Raw genomic sequence first — 20,550 nt, 5'->3', positions numbered from 1 at the left:
AGGCAAGCCCAAACAAGTCCATGTTAGGGTCTTAAATTCTTAAGATTCCCAACAAAAAATGAATTTATAATTTTAATTGTCTTTTGTCACTTATAAAAAAAATGTCTTTTATTAGGATATATGGATAAACAACATAACAACATTAGCAAATGGGAGTGTAATCTTGTTAGGAATCTTAATGGAGAATGCTATTCAGGTAGTAGGAAGTTTGTATGCAAAGATTCAACTGAGATTGATCATTGATGGAAGGAGGTATGTAGCAGAAAGAAGGGAGAATAAAGTAAGGTATGTGGTGCTTATGGAATTCGTTGGGGAAGGAAAAAAGCAGATGGTCTGCTTCCCTGAAGGAAAGAATGGGACAGGCTGGGAAGAGGTCACAAGGAATTTGAAGGATTTCATTGTTCGGGAGGAAGCTAAAGAATGTAGTAGAGTGGAGATTGTAGAAGAAACACAGGGGGTCAAAGGAGACTCTGTAGTGAGGGAGCAGGAGCAGCCCAAAAAGGCAACAGAAATTCATATTATTGCTAAAACAGCAAAGGATTGTAGAATGGTCTGCAACATGTTCAAGAATGATTGGGAGGAGAAATTTATTGTAACATTGACAGTCCCACCAAAAGACTGGAAGAGAATTGCTGAAGAAGCTGAAGTTAAGCTTTATCTTAACCCACTTAGCACTTCTTGGGTTAGTAGGAGAGAAAATGGAACTCCATGCTATGTGTTGTCCATTGGAGTCAACCTCTGTGACTTTTTCAAAATGGACCCCTCACTCCAACTCCATGGATTTGCATGCGAGAGACGAAGTAACTGTTCAGATCTTGGGTTTGCCTTTTTGTCTTTGGATTTCAGATGTTTTTGCCTCTATAGCTTCTCTGTGTAAAGCAAGATTGGATTTTTTTTTGGTTAAAGATCTCCACTCAGCTGCAGTATGTCTGAGTAATGTGAATTTGGAAGATATCCCCTGTGCGGTAAAGGTCCTGGTTGATGGAGTGTTGTACTCAGCCAGGTTAGTTACAGCCATTGAAGCTGAGTTGTGGAGGGAGAGAGAAAGGAAAGAAGATGAGTAGGTAGAAGAAGATTGGTTATGTGGCAGAAGTCAAATGGCTGAAGAATGTAGTAGAGTGGAGATTGTAGAAGAAACACAGGGGGTCAAAGGAGACTCTGTAGTGAGGGAGCAGGAGCAGCCCAAAAAGGCAACAGAAATTCATATTATTGCTAAAACAGCAAAGGATTGTAGAATGGTCTGCAACATGTTCAAGAATGATTGGGAGGAGAAATTTATTGTAACATTGACAGTCCCACCAAAAGACTGGAAGAGAATTGCTGAAGAAGCTGAAGTTAAGCTTTATCTTAACCCACTTAGCACTTCTTGGGTTAGTAGGAGAGAAAATGGAACTCCATGCTATGTGTTGTCCATTGGAGTCAACCTCTGTGACTTTTTCAAAATGGACCCCTCACTCCAACTCCATGGATTTGCATGCGAGAGACGAAGTAACTGTTCAGATCTTGGGTTTGCCTTTTTGTCTTTGGATTTCAGATGTTTTTGCCTCTATAGCTTCTCTGTGTAAAGCAAGATTGGATTCTTTTTTTGGTTAAAGATCTCCACTCAGCTGCAGTATGTCTGAGTAATGTGAATTTGGAAGATATCCCCTGTGCAGTAAAGGTCCTGGTTGATGGAGTGTTGTACTCAGCCAGGTTAGTTACAGCCATTGAAGCTGAGTTGTGGAGGGAGAGAGAAAGGAAAGAAGATGAGTAGGTAGAAGAAGATTGGTTATGTGGCAGAAGTCAAATGGCTGAAGAAAAGGAGAATGGAAGTGACATTGAAATAGCAAAACAAACTCCGGGGAAAGGAAAAGATGAACTAACAAGGACAGAAGTTTATAAAACCAGGATAGAAAGGGGCATGGCACGTGGCTGGTCTTACGCTGAGGCTGCGAGTAGTGGACATCGATGTGTGAAGCAACCCCAAGTTCAAATTTCAAAAGAAGGGGTGGTTCAGCCAGTTGGGATATTAGTGTTTAACCGGTCTGGGTTATTATGGTCAAAATCTACTAACCCATCATGTGGCACTTTAAGTGACCGTGTGAGAGTTAATAAGGAAATTGGGCCTGGGTCGCCATAGCATGGGTGTTTTCTCTCAAATCGTTCATTGGTCCCAGCTATTGGGCCTCAAAGGGCAGCAGCACATGACATACTTAAAGCTAAAGGGCATGTGAGCCCTAAGGCAAGCCCGATGATGGATGATGAATTCGGTCCATCTTCTTCCTCCTTGATCAAATTGGTGACAGAACAAAACCCAAACAAAAGCCAGGGGTGGCATTCATTGATGATATGGGTACAGACCAAAGGGAAGGCTCTGGCTTCTCCTGAAAAGCAAAACCCAAAGTTGCAGGGCTCAGATTCAGGTTTCGAAGACAGCCCCAGTGATTGCGTTTCAGACTCCAGTGAATACTCAAATTTGGGCAGTATTGATCAAATGGTGGGGATTGATATGAATGAAGTAGAGAGTTTCAACACTAAAGAACTGTTCTTGGAAGATGAAAAAGGAACAAAGGATTATGGGTAGGCAGTACTTGCGGTCGAAGTTGAGCAGATTACTCTCTCCCTTGACTTAGAGATTTTACCCCTAGTATCCCAGCAAGGACACAGGAAGTACGGGAAGTGAGACAAGAGGAGACCTTGAAGGTTTGCATGGAAGCAATAGAGAAGGGTGTACCAGAGAAGGGCACAACCAGAGCTGTTAAAACTCCCATTCCCTGTCAACAGAAACAAAGTTTAGAGGTTAAATCTGATGTGTTGGACTCCAAACCTGGCTTCCTAACCACCTTTATTGTTGATCCTCCTCCATCTCCAGGTAAGTGTGTCCATTCAGTTTTGGCTACTGATGTGTGTGCCTTGCCTGAAACAGGTACACCAGCTACACAACCTGTTATTTTGAGGAAGGAGAGTGGAGGTGGGGCAGTGAGTTTAGAAGGGAGGGAGGTAGAAGATAGGAAGGGGGGCGGAAGAGGAAGTAGAAAGGATTTGGGGCTTATTAGCGAATATTTTGATAATCTCAAAAACAGCATTAGCAAATAGGGGGTTCTTGGAGGGATTGCCTCAAGGGACTTGGTGGGGGGTCTGGGGGTGGAGCCCCCGGCACACCAGGTGCACACCTTTCCTAAGTGCTGCGCCTAGGACCTCGGCAGAAGCACATTTGCGCCTAACTCGTGCACAGGCGCACCTTTTAAATCACTGAATCAGCTCTTTGCTAGCTTGATAGATATTCCTGCAGTTCTAAGCTAAACAAGTTAAAATCCTTGTGGTTTGTCATTGACTGTCTTCTTTTCCCTGGCAGCACCTGTTATTGATAATGTGTTGGCACTGCTATTGGCAATTCTCTCTGTCTTTACTTGGTATAATGCGATTTATCTTTATCTTTTTTCACCATCTACTCACAGGTGAAGATAATAAAGTGTCTCGTAGAGAATATAGTTGTGGACATATCCTTTAACCAGCTTGGTGGGTTATGTACCCTTTGTTTTCTTGATGAGGTGAGGTGATATAATCCTGGGCTCATGTATCCACAATTTATATTTATACATTCTTTTAATTTTTTTATGCAAGGCAATAGAAGTGATTTTGTTTACTTTTTCACTGACAAATAATCCTTTCTTATTCAGATTGACCATTTGATAAATCAAAACCATTTATTCAAGCGCAGCATTATACTGATCAAGGCTTGGTGCTACTATGAAAGCCGCATATTGGGGGCTCATCATGGACTTATTTCAACTTATGCTCTTGAGACCCTGGTTCTATACATATTTCACGTCTTCAATAATAAATTTGCTGGGCCACTTGAGGTAACCATATTCCCAACACATACACACATTGTAGACTTATATAGCTTTCTTCCTAAAGGTTCTTTCTTGGCGTCTGTACTCTGTAGGTATTATATCGCTTTCTGGAGTTTTTTAGTAATTTTGACTGGGACAACTTCTGTGTTAGCCTCTGGGGTCCAGTTCCAATTGGTTCACTTCCAGATATGACAGGTTTAAATGGAGTGCTGCAAGTACAATATTAACTTACGTTGCATTTTCTGACTAAATTTATTAGCAATTTAAACAGTGTTTTGTTTGTTTCTTTTTTGAAATTTGCAGCGGAACCTCCTAGAAAGGATGGTGGTGAGCTATTACTCAACAAACTTTTTCTTGATGCTTGTAGCACAGTATACGCTGTTTTCCCTAGTGGCCATGAAAATCAAGGCCAGCCCTTTGTTTCCAAGTATTTTAATGTCATTGATCCTTTGCGTACGAATAATAATCTTGGTCGAAGTGTTAGTAAAGGTAACTACGTTTTAAATTCGATCTGAAACTTCATAATTGTCTGTGAGCATTATTCTCCTTTCATTCTTTGAAATATTCCTGCAAATGGTTATGTATATCATCATTTACCCATTATTATTATTATTATTATTATTATTATTATTATTATTATTATTATTATTATTATTATTATTTTACCCATTTTACTTTAGCCATAAGACTGGTTAAATTTTAACTTGTGGAAATCTCGACTTTATTGATGTTTTTGTATCTGCCAGAGGTTGTTGGTGCACCCAGCATCCCTTTGTACACTTTAGATTGTGTTTTATGATGAAAAATGGCCAAGTGGATTGAATTGGACTGCACTTATACTTATTATAACAATTGGCACTAGGGAAATGAAGTTAAACAATGCCAGGAGAAAAGGGAACAATGTCCAACCATTTTTATAGTCCATTACTTATAGTTGGAACTAGGGAAAAGATGTCGAACTATGCTATAGAAAAAGGGGAAGATGTTCAGCCATGCTGCTTAATTTTTGTATGATGTGTTATGTGTTGAAATAGCAACGGACTTCTTTCCTGGTACTTAATTGCATGATTTAGTCAAGTTTGAAAGGATACGTATCCCCTTATAGTTAGGATAAGGCTTGGATGGTGATGATGATGATAGGTTTAGTTTGAAAGGTTATTGAATGGAATTTTGTAGATGCTCAATAGAACCTCTTTGCCATGTAGACCTTTGATTGAAGGGCTAGAGTGAAGATGCTTCCCCTCCCCTTAGATCTTTCCATGTGGCTTCAAAGGCCATATTGAGGAAGAAGATCACCAAAAAATTTCTATTTAGATCTTTTTCTTTCCTCCTTTCCTCCTAAAGGGAAGAGATATTGCACAAATGCATCGGAATAGCCATAATTTGGTCATTGTGGGAGAAGAGGAATGCAAGAGCATTTGACAAGAAAAACCACCTCTGGCAGAGGTATTCACAATTCATTGAACTGATATCCTTGGAGTAGTTCACTTGGTGAAGACTATGAAAGAATACAGGATGTTTAACACAAATAATATACTAAGGGGGTGGTAGATCTTTGCAGTTTTATCTTCAAGAAGACACTTCGGGATTCAGAAGTATATCCAACTGACCAAATTAGAAATTGATGGAGAAATCTTCTCCTCTGAAGAAGAGATAGAAAGGATTTTTGTGGAACACTTAAAGTCAAGGATGAGAGGACCTCTAAACATTAGTGAGAGGTTGGAAGGAATAGAGTGGCAAAGGCTAGACGAGAGCAATTCAGGTTGGCTGGAAAGGAAATTTGAAGAAGAAGAAATCAAACAAGCGGTGTTCTCTATGGATAGATCAAAGGCACTAGGTCCAGATTGGTTCACCATGCCCTTTTACCAAGATTGTTGGGGAATAATTAAGGAGGATCTGGTTGAGGTTTTCAAGGAGTTTGAAGAGAGACATGTGATTATCCCTGGAATAAATTCCACTTTTTTAGCCCTCATTCCGAACAAGATATACATGCCCATTAGTTTGGTGACAAGCATTTATAAAATCTTGGCAAAGATTCTATCCTTAAGGATCAAAGTGGTCTTACCATCTATCATTAGTCAAGCTCAAGGAGCCTTCATACAAGGTAGGCAGATAAACGATCAAATCCTAATAGCAAATGAGTGTGTAGAGGATATGAGGAAATCGGGGGGATCAGGCTTTGCCTGCAAGTTGGACCTTGAGAAGGCATATGATATGGTGGATTGGAGTTTCCTCTTGGAGATACTTAGGACTTGTGGGTTTGGGGAGAGATGGTGCTTATGGGTGATTGGTTGCCTCACTTCGGTTCATTACCCTGTGCTAGTGAATGGAGTGTGGTAAAGGATTTCTTTCCAGCCTGCAAAGGGTTGAGACAGGGTGATCCTCTTTCTCCTTTTCTTTTTACATTGGTAGCGGATGTGTTGAGTAGATTAACATCAAAAGCAAATAGGGAGGGGGTAATAGGTGGTTGGAAGATCGGAAGGAATAATGTCTTTGTAATTTATCTCCAGTTTGCAGATGTTATTATTATTTTTTGTGAGGGAAGCCAACCAAGAAGAGCGGGAAATCTTAAGGATCTAATATTACACTTTGAGTGAGGGAAGCCAACCAAGAAGAGCGGGAAATCTTAAGGATCTAATATTACACTTTGAGTGAGTTTCCAATCTAAAGATCAACTTTGAAAAATGTTGTGTGGTAGGGGTCAATCTGGATGACAATGAAGTTGAGTCTATTGCTAACTATTTGGACTACTTTATTTCTTCTTGGCCCTTGACTTATTTGGGTTTACCTTTGGGTGGGAATCCTAGGGAAAGCAGATTTGGTACCCAGTGGTTGAGAAATTTACCAGTCTATTATCTCTCTGTGTTTAGGATCTCCCGTAGGGAGGCTAGGAAATTAGAAAAAATGATGGGAGATTTTCTTTGGGAACCAGGGGAGGAGAAAAAGGACCACTTAGTTAATTGGGAGACAGCTTGTCAGAGTAAAGAGGTAGGGGGTCTGGGATTAGGGAATTTGGTCTTAAAAAATGAAGCTTTATTGGGAAAGTGGCTATGGAGATGGCCTCTGGAAAGAGAAAGTTTGTGGCACAGGGTTGTGCTTAGTATTCTTGGCTGTTCTGTCTTTAGTTGGGATGCTGGGGTATCTCATTGGGCTACCCAAACAACACCATGGAAGGCAATACATGGTGTCCTCTCCAAGTTCCTTTAATTTGTAAGATATGATACTTGCTCCAGAAATTTGATTCTTTTTTGGGAAGACACTTGGGTGGGTAATCAACCTCTAAAAGACCTATTTCCTTCTTTGTATGCACTTTCCCTTTATAAAAAGGAGGTTATCTTTGTCCTTCTTCCCCCTGCAGTTTTACCTTTATCCTTGTATTGGGACTTTGGTTTTCGTAGGGGATTAAGGGAGGAGGAGCTTGCTTGTGTTACTGAACTTCTATCCATTCTAGAGAGTGTTTGTTTGGGACCCTTTTCTCCTGATAAAAGGGTGTGGACTCCTATCCCAAAAGGTTCTTTCACTTGTGCATCCTTCTTCAAATCCCTTTGTTTGAGTACCTCTTTTGAGCCTTTCCCAGTGAAAGAAGTTTGGACAAAGCTTGTGCCCCCCAAAATTGCTGTTTTCTACTGGGAAGTGTACCTTGGTAAGATCAATACTTTGGAGAACTTACAAAAGAAAAAGCCTTTTATTTGTTTGTCCCCAAATTGCTGTGTACTGTGCAATTCTCATAGTGAGGACTGTTACCACTTACTGGTTTCTTGTTCCTTTTTTGCAGTTCTTTGGGATTGGATGTTTGTTTTGTTTGGATGTAGGTGGAATCAACCAGCAGAGGTAAAATCATTATTCGCACCAACTACCTTTGTTATGTTTCAGAGCAGCCACCTTATGGACAATTTGGGAAGAAAGAAACGGTAGAATTTTCCAAGATAAAGAGAGGCCTTTTATGGAAATGAAGGAATGTATCTTAACTAGGAATATCCATTGGTTGAAATCCTTGGCTTCTTTCAGCTCTTTTTCATTTGATGACATCTAGAGATTGGGCCACAGTTGCACACGCTTTGGTTAGGAAAACCAGAGCCACTATAGTTTGGGTAACTCCCCCAGAAGGTTTTTTTAAACTGAATTTTGACGGAAGCAGCCAGGGTAACCCAGGACCGTCTAGCATTGGAGGAGTATTGAGGAATGGAAATGGCAACACCATATCCTTATTCTCAGGCCCGATAGGGATAGGGGACTCTACAAGAGCTGAGATATTGGCTGCAGTGCAGGGAATTCAGATTGCCGATCAACTAGGAGTGGAGAACCTATTGATTGAAGGGGATTCTAAGGTGATTGTGGGCTGGCTGTCAAATCCAGACTCAGTTGTTTGGAGTTATAGGAATCTCATAAAAAAAGTTAAATGTTTAAAAAGGCATATAACATGTAGATATCAGTGGGTGGGTAGGGAGGCAAATGCTTTGGCTGATCATCTTGCTAAACAGGGGTCTACTAGGGACCATTTATTCTGAGCAGCATTGTAATTTTATTTCTGATCTTTTGTAACGGTTAGGGGAGGCTGCATCTCGTGCCTCTCCAAGGGATTCTTGTAAAATCTTATTCCTATTGTTTAATGAAATCATTTTCAATTATAAAAAAAAAAGTATATCCAACTGACAGTCAATTGTATTAAGCTGAATTTTGATGGATACTGCTTTAATGGTGTATTTGTGTGCTCTTGGGGAAGGTGACTTGACAAGAGCAGAACTATTACCTTTATTGCAATACTATGATTGGATTGCTCACTGGGTTATTCAAATATAGGTGGAGGGAGATCGAGATTCACAAGTCTCTATTGATGAGAAACTTGGGGATGGGTCCTTGACCTTGTTCCCTAAGAACCCAGGATTCCACAGCCTAAGAGATTTTTAGGTTAATTTCCATGATAAGGAATGCATATAAAGTTCTCTCTGAAGTGCTGTGCTTACATGCTTTTGAGGTCCTTAATATTATCATTATTATCACCTATCATGGGGTGTTGTAAACATTGAAGTTGGGTTAGATTAGAACTGCTGATGAGATTGCAGATTATTTAATCTGGTTTATCTTGTAAACATTGGACTTGGAAAAGTTATATGGCTTTGCTTATTGGATCTTTTTGACTTGGTTCTTCAAAAACCAGGTTTTGGAAAGATGGATTAGGAGGCTGTCTTGTTGAGTCATCTAATTGTTTCTTGTTTTTTCTGTGAGGAGCAACTTATTTTGGTCTTGATATATGTATTTACTTTTAAAGTTCTCCTTTATGTTTGGATCAGAGATGACTTCAAGGATGTTTTGGTAGATGATATTGCCATAGGGTGGCATCACATAGTAAGATCACTTAATGCTCCAGAAACTGGGTATTAGTCCAAGATGACCCCTTCACCCCCACCAAAAAGCATATATACATACAAACTACGAAGCTTAATTCAGAATCTTGAATTAGGTGTTCTATTGGGAACTAAGGACCCCCTTGAGTGGGGAAATATTTTGTTAGTTGTCTGCCTAACTCAGAGTTCTTTAGGGGAACCAATCTCCTGAAATATGAGTAGGTAGAAAGAGGGAGGGGAAAGGAAATTTAGAATAATCGCCTGATTTCATTCTACCTTCCTTTACAGTATTTATTAGTTACAACCATTCTGTTATAAGTTGGTTGACTAGGAGGTGCCATTTAGAACAATTGGGTTACTAGGAGGAGCCAACATGGCTAACCATTGGTTGTTGTTCCCTTGTGGTCGTAACAGGCCCTCCTTGCCTAAGATAGACCTTACTCTCAAGGTTGAGACTTGAGAGTAGGGAAGTGAGTTTGTAACTTCAAGTAAGGCTCCCATGTGGGATCCTCCTTGGGAAGGTGATCCCAGACCACCACTAATGCCTCAAGAATGACACGATGGCCACGACGTACCCACCAGAAACCAATGATACATCATACATGCAAGCTCTATAAGAAGCTGGCCATTCGTCGAAGAATCTAGGTAATGTTGGAGATGTTATCATACTAGTCTTGGTCCATTGCAACAGGGTACAACTTGGGTGTGGCTGGAAGGTCCAACCTTTAGGCAACTGGGCCAACTTTCTGCTCGAAGATTTTGAATGAACCTAAATAGTGTGGGCTCAACTTGTTATCGCCTCAACCCCACATGGAAACTTGTCTGCAAGGGTGTAGTTTAAGAAAATTTGAGTCTCCTACTTGATAAGCAACCTCCTTGTGCTTCCTATCATAGGCCCATTTCATCCACTGTTGGGCTCGTAGTAAGTTTTCCATAGTCTCGTGCAAGTTAGCATCCCATTGTAGGAAATTCTCTTCCAAAGCAACTATAGATGTGGTCTCTTTCTCATATTGGCAATAGAGATGGAGGATCATACCCATAAAGCGTTCGGAATGGAGTCATGCTGGTGGCACAATGATAGGTAGTATTGTACCACCACTCAACCTAGTTCCAGTGGAGCCACTTGACCCACTATCGTGGTTTGCTACTTGTGAGGCAAAGTAGGTCTCAAGGCTTCGATTTATCGCTTCCGTTTATACATTAGTTTGGGGATGGTAACTTGTGGATTTCATTAGCTTGACCCCCTTGAATTGAAAGAGTTCCGTCCAAAAATGGCTCATTCATATTGGGTCATGGTCAAATACAATGAACCTAGGAAGGCCATGAAGGCAAGCCACCTCCTTAATGAACACCTTAGCCACTGAGGCTGCAATCAATGGGTGTGACAACAGTAAGAAGTGGCAGTATTTAGTGGTGTGGTCAACCACAACTAGAACAATAGTCTTATTGTCCAAAGTTGGTAAATCGATCACAAAAATCCATGGAGATATCCTCCCAAGCTTGAGTCAGTATTGGAAGGGGTTGCAAGATTCCTATAGGTAATCTATCATACTTGTAGTGTTGACAAATGGCACATCCACCAATTTAGATCTGGATAGAGTCACACATTCCCTTCTAGAAAAATTGAGAAGCAACACATTGCTGGGTTTGAAGGACACCTGAATGGCTCCCAGTTGAAACAATTGGTAAGACTAGCTTGCCTTTAAAGAACTATATGTTGCGCATTGAATAACCGGGAGGACTAGTTGGGTCGGCCAAAACTCAATCATCAAGGCCCACAAGTTCTCATGATTTGGGCTTTAGCCTTAAGTTGATCCAACAATGAACTCAAAGGGTAATGCTGTTGATTGAGTTGAGTTTGCTGGGACAAGGCATCATAACCCTATTGGTAGAGATAAGCTTGTGCTCAATGGTATAGTCATGAGCGAGCAATTTAGTCACCCACTTCTATTGTTCCGAGGAAAGGGTGGGCTGGTCCAATAGAAATTTTAAGCTTTGGTGGTTAGTTCTAATAGAAAACTGGTGGCCAAACAAATAAGGTCTACTGCTAGTACTGCAACAATCGGTTCACGTTCATAGACAAACTGATTGAAGGACTAGTTTCCTTCCTTGTTTGCTCTATCAGATTTGAAAAAATGAACCCGTTTCTTCTTTCTTGGTACCTTCAGACTCCATTTCTGGCTTTGGGTGGAACCTAGGTCTGCGTAGGGGAGTTAGGGATATAGACATGGACAACTTGGTAACTTGGCTAGCCTCCCTTGAGAATGTCTTCCTAAATCCTGCTAAGGAAGACACCATATTTTGGACTCCTAGCTTTGGTACTTTTTCTTGTGCTTCATTCTTTGAAACCTTAACTTAATTTCCTGTCCCCTTTGGGTTGTCCTTTCCGGTTAAAGAATTTTGGAGCAGGCCTATTCCTCCTCGGCTTGGCTTTTTTTGTTGGGAAATTTTCCTGGAAAGAATCAACACTTTTGACTTACTTCAGAGAAAGAGATCCAACTATTTTCTACTTCCTAATAGATGTGCTCTTTGTAAAGCTGATGGGGAGTCCGGCTACCACCTCATGGTCTGTTGTAAGGCTGCTAAAACTATATGGGAGTGGGTTTTCTCTTGTTTTGGGTGTTCTTGGTATCCTTTGGAGAGTGTCCAACGTTTGTTCTCTCCTCCTTTTTTCAGTTGGCCTAAGAAGTGAGGGTAGATTATGTGGAGGAGTATTAGGGCAGTGTGGTATGCTGGTCATTGTGGGAAGAAAGAAACTCACGTATTTTTTCAGACAAGGAAAGAACCTTGGAAGAACTGTTAAACCTAATCCTTTTAAGGGCTGTCCACTGGCTAAAATCTTTGGAGTTGTTTTCAGACTTTCTTGTGGATGACTTGTTAAGAAATTGGAAAGAGATTGCTTTCACTGCTAGATGCAAGAGGACTCTTTGTCTGTCTTGGTCCCCTCCCCCCTCGGGCTTTATTAAGCTGAATTTTGATGGCAGCAGTTTAAGGAATCCAGGGCCTTCTAGGATTAGAGGAGTTTTCAGGAATGAGGAAGGGATTGTTATTGCTTTATTCTCTGTCCCTATTGGACAATGTGACTCTCTTAGGGATGAGATCCTTGAAGCGCTTGATGGAATTCGAAGAGCAAAGGAATTAAATGTTAGCCGTTTGATCTTGGAAGATGATCCGAAGGTGGTGGTTAGCTGGTTGAAGAAAGAGGACAGTGGTTTGTGGAACTTTAACAATGAAAAGAAACAATTCTTATGGCTGTGTAGGGACTTTGAGATTTAGTACAGCTGGGTGAAGAGGAGTGCCAACTCATTTGCGGATGGGTTGGCCAAGCAAGGAGTGAATAGGGAGTCTGTATTTTGGGCTAGTTTTTACTTGTGCATCCTTTTTCAATTTCCTTTGTTCTAGTACTTCGGAGAATTTTCAAAAGAAAAAGCCTTTTATATGTTTATCCCCAAACTGGTGTTTGATGTGCAAATCTCATAGGGAGGACTATTACCACTTACTAGTTTCTTGTGCCTTTGCTGCAACTCTCTGGGATTGGACGTTTGGTTTGTTTGGCTATAAGTGGAATCAACCAGCATAGGTAAAATTATTATTCTCACCGACTACTTTTGCCTGTCCAACAAAAAGAGGGAGGAGTATGTGGAGATGTTTCAGAGCAGCCACCTTATGGACGGTTTGGGAAGAAAGAAATGCTAGATCTTCCAAGATAAGGAGAAGTTCTTTATAGAAGTGAAGGATTGTATATTAACCAGGGCTATTCGTTGGCTGAAATCCTTGGTTTCTTTCGATTCCTTTTCATTTGATGACATTTGGAGGAATTGGGCCACAATTGCACACACTTCGGTGAGGAAGTCCAGAGCCACAACAGTTTGGGTAACTCCTTCAGGAGTTTTCAAAATGAATTTTGATAGAAGTAGTCAAGAAACCCATGATCTTTTGGCATTGGAGGAGTATTGAGGAATGAGAATGGCAGCATTGAGAAAGTGGAAAGAAATAACTACCTCTGCCCAATGTAAGAGGACTTCTAGACCTTCTTGGTCCCCCCCTCCTGGATTCATAAAACTGAATTTTGATGGTAGTAGCTCAAGGAATCCTGGGCCTTCTGGGATTGGGGGGGAGTGTTCAGGAATGGGGCTGGGATTATTAATGCTATTTTCTCAGGCCCAATCGTAGAGGGTGACTCTCTTAGGGCCGAGATTCTAGCAGTTCTGGAAGGAATCTAAAGAGCAAGAGAATTAAACATTCGATACTTGGTCATTGAAGGGGACTGGAGGTGGTGATTAGGTGGCTGAAGGAAGACAACAATGGTTTGTGGAGCTACAGAAATGAAAAGAAAAAATTTAAATGCCTGAGTAGGGATATTGAGGTGAAGTACAGTTGGGTGAAGAGAAGCACTAACTCAATGGCTGATGTGTTAGCCAAGCAAGCGGCGCTTAAGGAATCTATGTTTTGGGCTAATTTTTAGCTTTCTTCTTTGTTCCTTGTTGTGGGGGAGTTAAGATAGTTTACCTCCCCTTTCTTGTACTTAAAGTTTCACAAATTTTATTATTTAATAAAGCATTTTGTTAGTGATAAAGAAAATGTCAACATCATATCCTTATTCTCAGGCCCGGTAGGGATAGGGGACTCTACAAGAGATGAGTTGTTGGCTGCTGTACAAGGAATGCAGATTGCTAATCAACTAGGAGTGGAGAATCTATTAATTGAAGGGGATTCTAAGGTGATTGTGGGCTGGCTGTCAAATCCAGACTCAGTTGTTTGGAGTTATAGGGATCACATAAAAAAGGTTAGGTGTTTAACGAGGCACATAACATGTAGATATCAGTGGGTGGGTAGGGAGGCAAATGCCTTTGCTGATTATCTTTCTAAACAGGGGTCTCTACTAGGGATTGTTTATTTTGGGCCTTGTAATCTTTATTTCTGATCACTTGTAATGTTTAGGGGAGGCTGTATCACGTGCCTCTCCAAGGGATCCTTGTAAAGCTTTATTCCCTTGATTAATGAAAATATTTTCAATTATCAAAAGAAAGATGACTGAAATTTTAGACATAAACAAACTATAAATAGACAATCAGGCCCTATTATTGGACCCTACAGAAAAATTGTAAAATGGCAAAAATATCCCCAATGTCCAAAAATACAAATATACATAAGATTTCAGAAAATTCCAATTTTGACTCTTCAACTCCTGCATCACCTATCCTGTGACTAGAGGCTTCACATTCAATAACAAAATCTTTGGAGAATGCGGTAAAACCGATGATGGAGGAGAAGATATTGCATCTTTCAATTACTCAAAAGCCCATTGGGCTTTTGTTGACCAGATGAGCGCGTCTGCTATAGGCCCATAACCCTGTATAAGATGACGGTAATAACCCATGAGGCCTAAAAATGCATGCAGGTTCACGTTCTTGGGTTGTGGCTAGCTATTTTATCCGGGTCAGCTCGTAATAATATTGTGAATGGCTGAATGCACACTTGGATTCTTTGGCAAGGAGCTCGTTGCGTTGGAGAACATCCAAGATGTTCTATTAGATGAACTAAGTGCAGATCCCAGTCAAGGCTGTACACTAGAATGTCATCAAAGAAAACAAGAATGGATTTGTGCAAGTATGGTATGAATACATCATTTGTGAATGCTTGAAATGTGGCCAAAGCATTGGTCAGCCCAAAGGGCATGGCCGGGAATTTATCATTCATGAATGCTTGAAAAGACCTGTTCATGGGCCGGGCTTGGGCTTGGCTTTTGCCAAATTTTGAATGGGGCTTGGTCTGAAGCCCTAGCTAACACAGTGTAAGTCAGGCCCAAAGCCCGGCCTGTGAACAGGTCCGCTTGAAATGTGGCTATTTTGTGTGCATCATCAGCATGCACCCTTATTTGGTGGTAACCCACTTTAGGTCTAATCTAGAAAACACTTTGACCATCTTAAGCACATCTAATAACTCATCAGTTTCTGAGATTGGGAACTTGTCTTTGATGGTAATGTGGTTGAAAGTGATATAATCAATGTAAAGTGATTATGTCCCATCCTTCTTTTTTACCAAGAGCTCTGGGGAAGAGAATGGTTGTGTTCCCATGGTGGAGGAAGATTGTTAGATCCGGCATAGCTTGTAGCATACTGGTAATCCTCAGAATCATTGTGTTTGGCAAGAGTTGGGCTTGTCGAAATGGAGTCAATTTGCATTAAGGTGGGCTGCACTGGGTCCCTAGCTTGTCTGGCTAGTGTTGACAGACTTATTGGGCTGGTACTCTTGGCTGTGTGGCCCAATAACAGACTACAGGACCCAATTGCCTCAACCATTGGATCTCTAATACAATGTTTGCACCACTGAATTGAAGAGGGTAGAGATCCACTATAAACTTGGATTTGAATCTTAAGCACCTTGCCTGAGCGGAATCCCTAATTGCTTGACCAACACATTAGTGACAAAATTGAGGGTGTTGCAGCTGTCTATCAAGATTGACACGTGGCACCCTTGAAGTGTGCCTGCTACTCATGTTTTGCGGAGACGCAAGACTCGTAAGAGCCTGCAATGATATCTCTGGGTTTTCTTCTTGCAGTTTCCCCCACTCCTGAACATCACTTGCACACTAGGAGGAAGCTAACATTGGTTGTTTCTTGTATACATGGGTAACCATCAGCTGCTGTTCCCTTGTGGTCATAACATATTCAAATGATAGGGATGAGATATTAAATCTATTGTGGCCCTATTGACTCTGCATCTGAGATTCAGTTGGAGATCAGATACTAGCTTTAGTGCATGGGCTTTGATTGATACATTCATTGGATTTGCACAGGTTGAGGTGGAGGATGATTTATAGATGACTATTGGCTGATCTCATTAATGGTTCCAAGGAACCCCAATCATTACACAACTGTATCAAAGAGGCTAGATATTTAGCATCTAGAGTGAACATATTCTCATTCTGATTGGTGCCTAGATCAGCCCATTCATTGGCAGATGATCTTGTTTGGGGAGTGGGGTGGGGGGTATGAGTTGTATTTGGGGCATTCACTTTTATGAATGAGCTCTAATATGGGATTATTTTATTATGTTTTAGGTTGTAATGGTCTCTTATTGCCTTGGTTTAGCCTGTGTATGATATGAAGCTCTTCTTCCTCTACACCTTGATATTACTCTTGCTTATCCCTCAATTTCTTGTCTTAATAAAATTTTTGGTTTATTGATCCTTCTAATTAGTTTTATTTTTTGTTGTTCCTGTTAACGCAATTTCCTTTATGAAAATTAAAATGAAATATTATGCCACCAATAATACCTTGTTCTTGTTGATAAGAAGTTTAAGCTTTTCAACAAACCCAAAATTGTAGAATCTGAATGCAAAATTAGACTGTAAAGGTTTTTGAGTGTGTAGGATGATCATGGGCCATGGCAGGCTTAGCACCTATGATAAGGGCTATAGCCTTGCCCCAGGCCTGTTTCCAGGCTTATGTTTTAAATGTAAAATATTGAATGTATAGTATGAAACATTAAATATATAATATATCATAGTTGTCAAGGTGACGCCTAGGCGACAAGGCATCCTTTGAGGCTCGCCTCGCCTAATCGCCGATCAGTTTTGTACTATGTATTGTAAAATATTTTTTATTCATTATTTTTTGACATTATAATTATAAAATAGGCACTTTTAAACTAAAATATTCATTTTGTGTTTATATACTAATTTGTTTTTATTATTTCTCATTTGTTAGGATTTAATCAATACAAACATTGCTAAATGCTGTATTGAACCCTCAAAGACTTTAAAACCTGAACCAGTAAGGAAGAACTTAAAATTCTGTCTACTACTACTACTACTACTACTACTACTACTACTAGACTCACATTGGCGCCTTGAAAATTAGGCATATTATAATATACAAAATTTATGTTACACATTCATGTAGCCAACCCCATATAGTTGGGATTAGGCTTGGATGATGATGATGATAATTATGTAGTATACAATATTATATATCATATGTATTATATATTTCATATTATATATCATTGGAACAAAGGTTTAACCTTGTAACTATCTTAGCTTTTTTGCCATACATCAATTAGAAAGCATTTTTGTTGATTTTCTCCCTCAAATTATTGAAACAGTTCTTTTCTTCTTTACCTTAGAAGGATGCTGTTACTTGTGAGTTCCAATGAATGTTTTTTTTTTTTTTTTTTTCTATTTGTATAGTATCTTCTTCTTGTTGCTGATATTTGCGGTTCTTGGCATCTTGCTTTTTGGGGTGGCATTCCACTTTTAGTGTTATAATGTTTCTGTTTTACAGAAAGGGTGCTTCCTTATTAAAACTAGTTTAGGCAATTCAGAAGCTTAGAGAAGTTTTCTGGCATTTTTTTTTTGTATTTGTGCGCCTTGCTTCAAAAAGGTGTGTACCTCGCCTTGTGCCTTGCACCTCAGGTGCAAATTGCCCCTTGTGCTTTTTTTGCCCCTTGCTCTTTTAAAACACTGGTTTTGGGATTTTGTGTCTTGATGTGCATCAGCTTGGTGCCTCTCGACCTATGTCAGTAACCAAGATACAAAATTTCTGAGATATTTTGTTCTATTTTTCTTTTATGACTAATTCAATTTTTATATTAACTTATTTTGATTGCTTCTCTGAAATTGTGCATCATAAATTTTAGATCACCATATTAATCATTGCTTTGATATTCCACAAGAGGTAGAGGAGTATATGTTTGCAAGTATAGAAACATGTGTTTTGTTTTATTTATACATGCATTTAGCTGTCCTTGTCGAACTTTCAGATGTTTTCTCTATGGAACTTTTGGTTTCCACAAGAGCTTTTATGTATATACATGCTTTATATTGTTGCTATGCAGTTTGATTTTCACATTCTTTTCAGGCAATTTCTATAGGATACGTAGTGCCTTTGCATTTGGGGCTAAAAGGCTTGCAAGGTTACTTGATTGTCCAAAAGAGAACCTAATTGCTGAAGTGAATCAATTCTTCATGAACACATGGGACAGACATGGCAGTGGCCATCGCCCAGATGCACCTAGTTCTGATCTGTGGCATTTGCAACCATTAAGATCGGATCATGTTGATGGGTCTGAGAATGCTAAAAGCTCTTCAAGCAACAAGATTGAGAGTTCTTATCGTCATGAAGCTGAGGCCGAGGGAACTCATGCATTGCATGGCATCTACCATAGTATTCCTCCCTCAGAAAGCTTATCTAGGAGCAGTAATGTATCTACAGTTTCTCATAGTCAAAGCCAGAAGAGTTATGGTAGTACAACCAACACTAAGATCTCTGATCAGTTTGGAAGAACTATTGGCTCTGGTGATGGCATACATGCTGAGAAGTTTCAGAGAAGTTCCAGAACAGATTACTTGGTAAATGAAATACAGGGAAGGTATCAGTTTGCAAGGACACGTTCTAGTCCAGAACTTACAGATACATCTAATGAAATTTCAACTCGAGGAAGGCGCAATAAGGCACCAGAAACAGGAAAAGGCCAGATTACTCTTGCAAAGACAGATAATAGTACGAGACTCAAGAACTTGGGCTCTGAAGTTTCCAGCAGTCACAGTGCAAGATCTTCAATTGATGATCCATCTTCATTGGGACACAGTTCATCCCATCAAAGCCTTGATAATGCAGCTGACTCAAACAGTGTTTCAAATAATTACCATGATGAAGCTGGGTTGGGTGCAATAGGGGAAGAGCTTGCTACTGTTGCTGAGGCAATGGAAAGGCATCAAGAAGAGCAAGACCTTGTGAACATGATGGCATCTTCTAGGCTTCATAGTTTTAATGGACAAGTTCAGATACCAGTGAATTTGGCTTCACCTCACCTACCTCTCCCAATATCTCCTGTTCTGACTTCAATGGGTTATACTACAAGGAATCTGGCTGGGATGGTTCCCACTAATATTCCCTTGATTGAACCTCCTTGGGGCTCAAGTATGCAATTTTCTCCAGGTCTGGTTTCTTCAGCATTATCCCATTATTTTCCTAGTGTTGGAGTGACCTCAAATCCTGAAGAAACTATTGAATCAGGTAGTGACAGCTTGGGTTTGACAGAAACAGGCCAAGAGGATGTTGATACTGGTTTTGGGCATGAACAGGAAATGGATTCTGCCGTAGGTTTTGATTCCAATAATGGAAGTCTCCAAGTGTTACAGTCAGATAACAAGTTTGTTTCTTCATCTCGAGCAAGTAGCTCTGGCAGTTCTTTTACAAGAGTTCAACAGAAATTTCTCAAAGAAAATAGAGTGGTAATGAGGGAAGATCATGGTGACAATACTCGGTCCCAAAACAACAGAGGCAATGAGGTCTACTCTGCAGACAGATCTGCAAGGTTGAGATTCTTACCAGTTTCACAGGCTAGTTCTTCAAGAAGCAAGCTACATGCTGAAAGTTCCTGGGATGGATCATCTGCAAAGGTCTCCAAGTCAGCAAGGGACAAGCGTGGAAGGAAAACAGCTGCACCTTCTGTTCCACCTGCTGTATATGGTAAAAGCAAGAATAATTGGCAGTATGAGGTTCCTTCAGTTGACCCTGTTTCTGTTCAAGTAGAGGATGACAACAGAGAGTGGATATCTCTGTCAACTGCAGGCAGTGAAATAACTGAAAGAAGTATGGATCCATTATCTGCAACTTCGTCACATGTTCCAAGCCATCAAATCGCTGGCTATGAACCAATGCAGATAAGTGGTTCAGATTCATTAATACCTATTCCTATGTTTGTGGGTTCCGGTTCAAGACAAAGGGTTATGGATAATTCTGGATTGTTTGCTTTTTATCCCACAGGACCACCTGTTCCATTCCTAACAATGGTTCCAATATGCAATTTCCCAACAGAGAGAGGAAACTCTGATGCATCCACTAGCCATTTTGACAGAGAAGAAAGTATTGGTAGTAGTCATATAAGCCAGTCTGATCAGAACTTTGATTCATCTGACAGTCTTGATCAACCGAAGTTTTTCAGCAGTTCTTGTTCTATTAAATCGTCTGCTTCAGCAGAGCCTACCGAGGAGCACAAGTCTGACATCCTTAACAGTGATTTTGCCAGCCATTGGCAAAACCTGCAATATGGGCGGTTTTGTCAAAATCCTCGATGTCCTGGGCCTTTGTTTTATCCCTCACCTGTTATGGTACCACCAGTGTATTTACAAGGTCATTTTCCATGGGATGGACCTGGAAGACCTCTTTCTGCAAATGGCAACCTGTTCACTCAGCTTGTGAATTATGGCCCTCGCCTTTTTCCTGTTGCACCTCTCCAGCCTGGTTCTAATAGGCCTGGTGGTGCTTATCAGCGTTATGGTGACGAAGCCCCTAGATATCGTGGCGGAACGGGAACATATCTGCCAAATCCTGTAAGATAATCTTTAGCAAGTACCTTTT

General features: G+C 40.4%; 1 protein-coding gene across 2 annotated transcripts in view; it reads left to right on the top strand.

Moving 5' to 3' along the window:
* LOC148879645 (uncharacterized) overlaps positions 1–20,550 on the top strand; it is a 44,929-nt gene that overhangs the window by 21,620 nt on the left and 2,759 nt on the right. For both annotated transcript variants that reach the window (XM_088961244.1, XM_088961246.1), the window contains exons 4-8: positions 3,438–3,530; positions 3,660–3,842; positions 3,929–4,031; positions 4,140–4,325; positions 18,046–20,522. In XM_088961244.1, the coding sequence (XP_088817370.1) occupies positions 3,438–3,530; positions 3,660–3,842; positions 3,929–4,031; positions 4,140–4,325; positions 18,046–20,522 (3,042 nt within the window). The remainder of the gene's footprint in view (positions 1–3,437; positions 3,531–3,659; positions 3,843–3,928; positions 4,032–4,139; positions 4,326–18,045; positions 20,523–20,550) is intronic.

This window comes from Nelumbo lutea, chromosome 1, assembly GCF_056320005.1.
Source record: "Nelumbo lutea isolate HS-2025 chromosome 1, American lotus-T2T, whole genome shotgun sequence".
Lineage (NCBI taxonomy): Eukaryota > Viridiplantae > Streptophyta > Magnoliopsida > Proteales > Nelumbonaceae > Nelumbo > Nelumbo lutea.
This window is presented reverse-complemented; position numbering and strand designations above follow the sequence as displayed.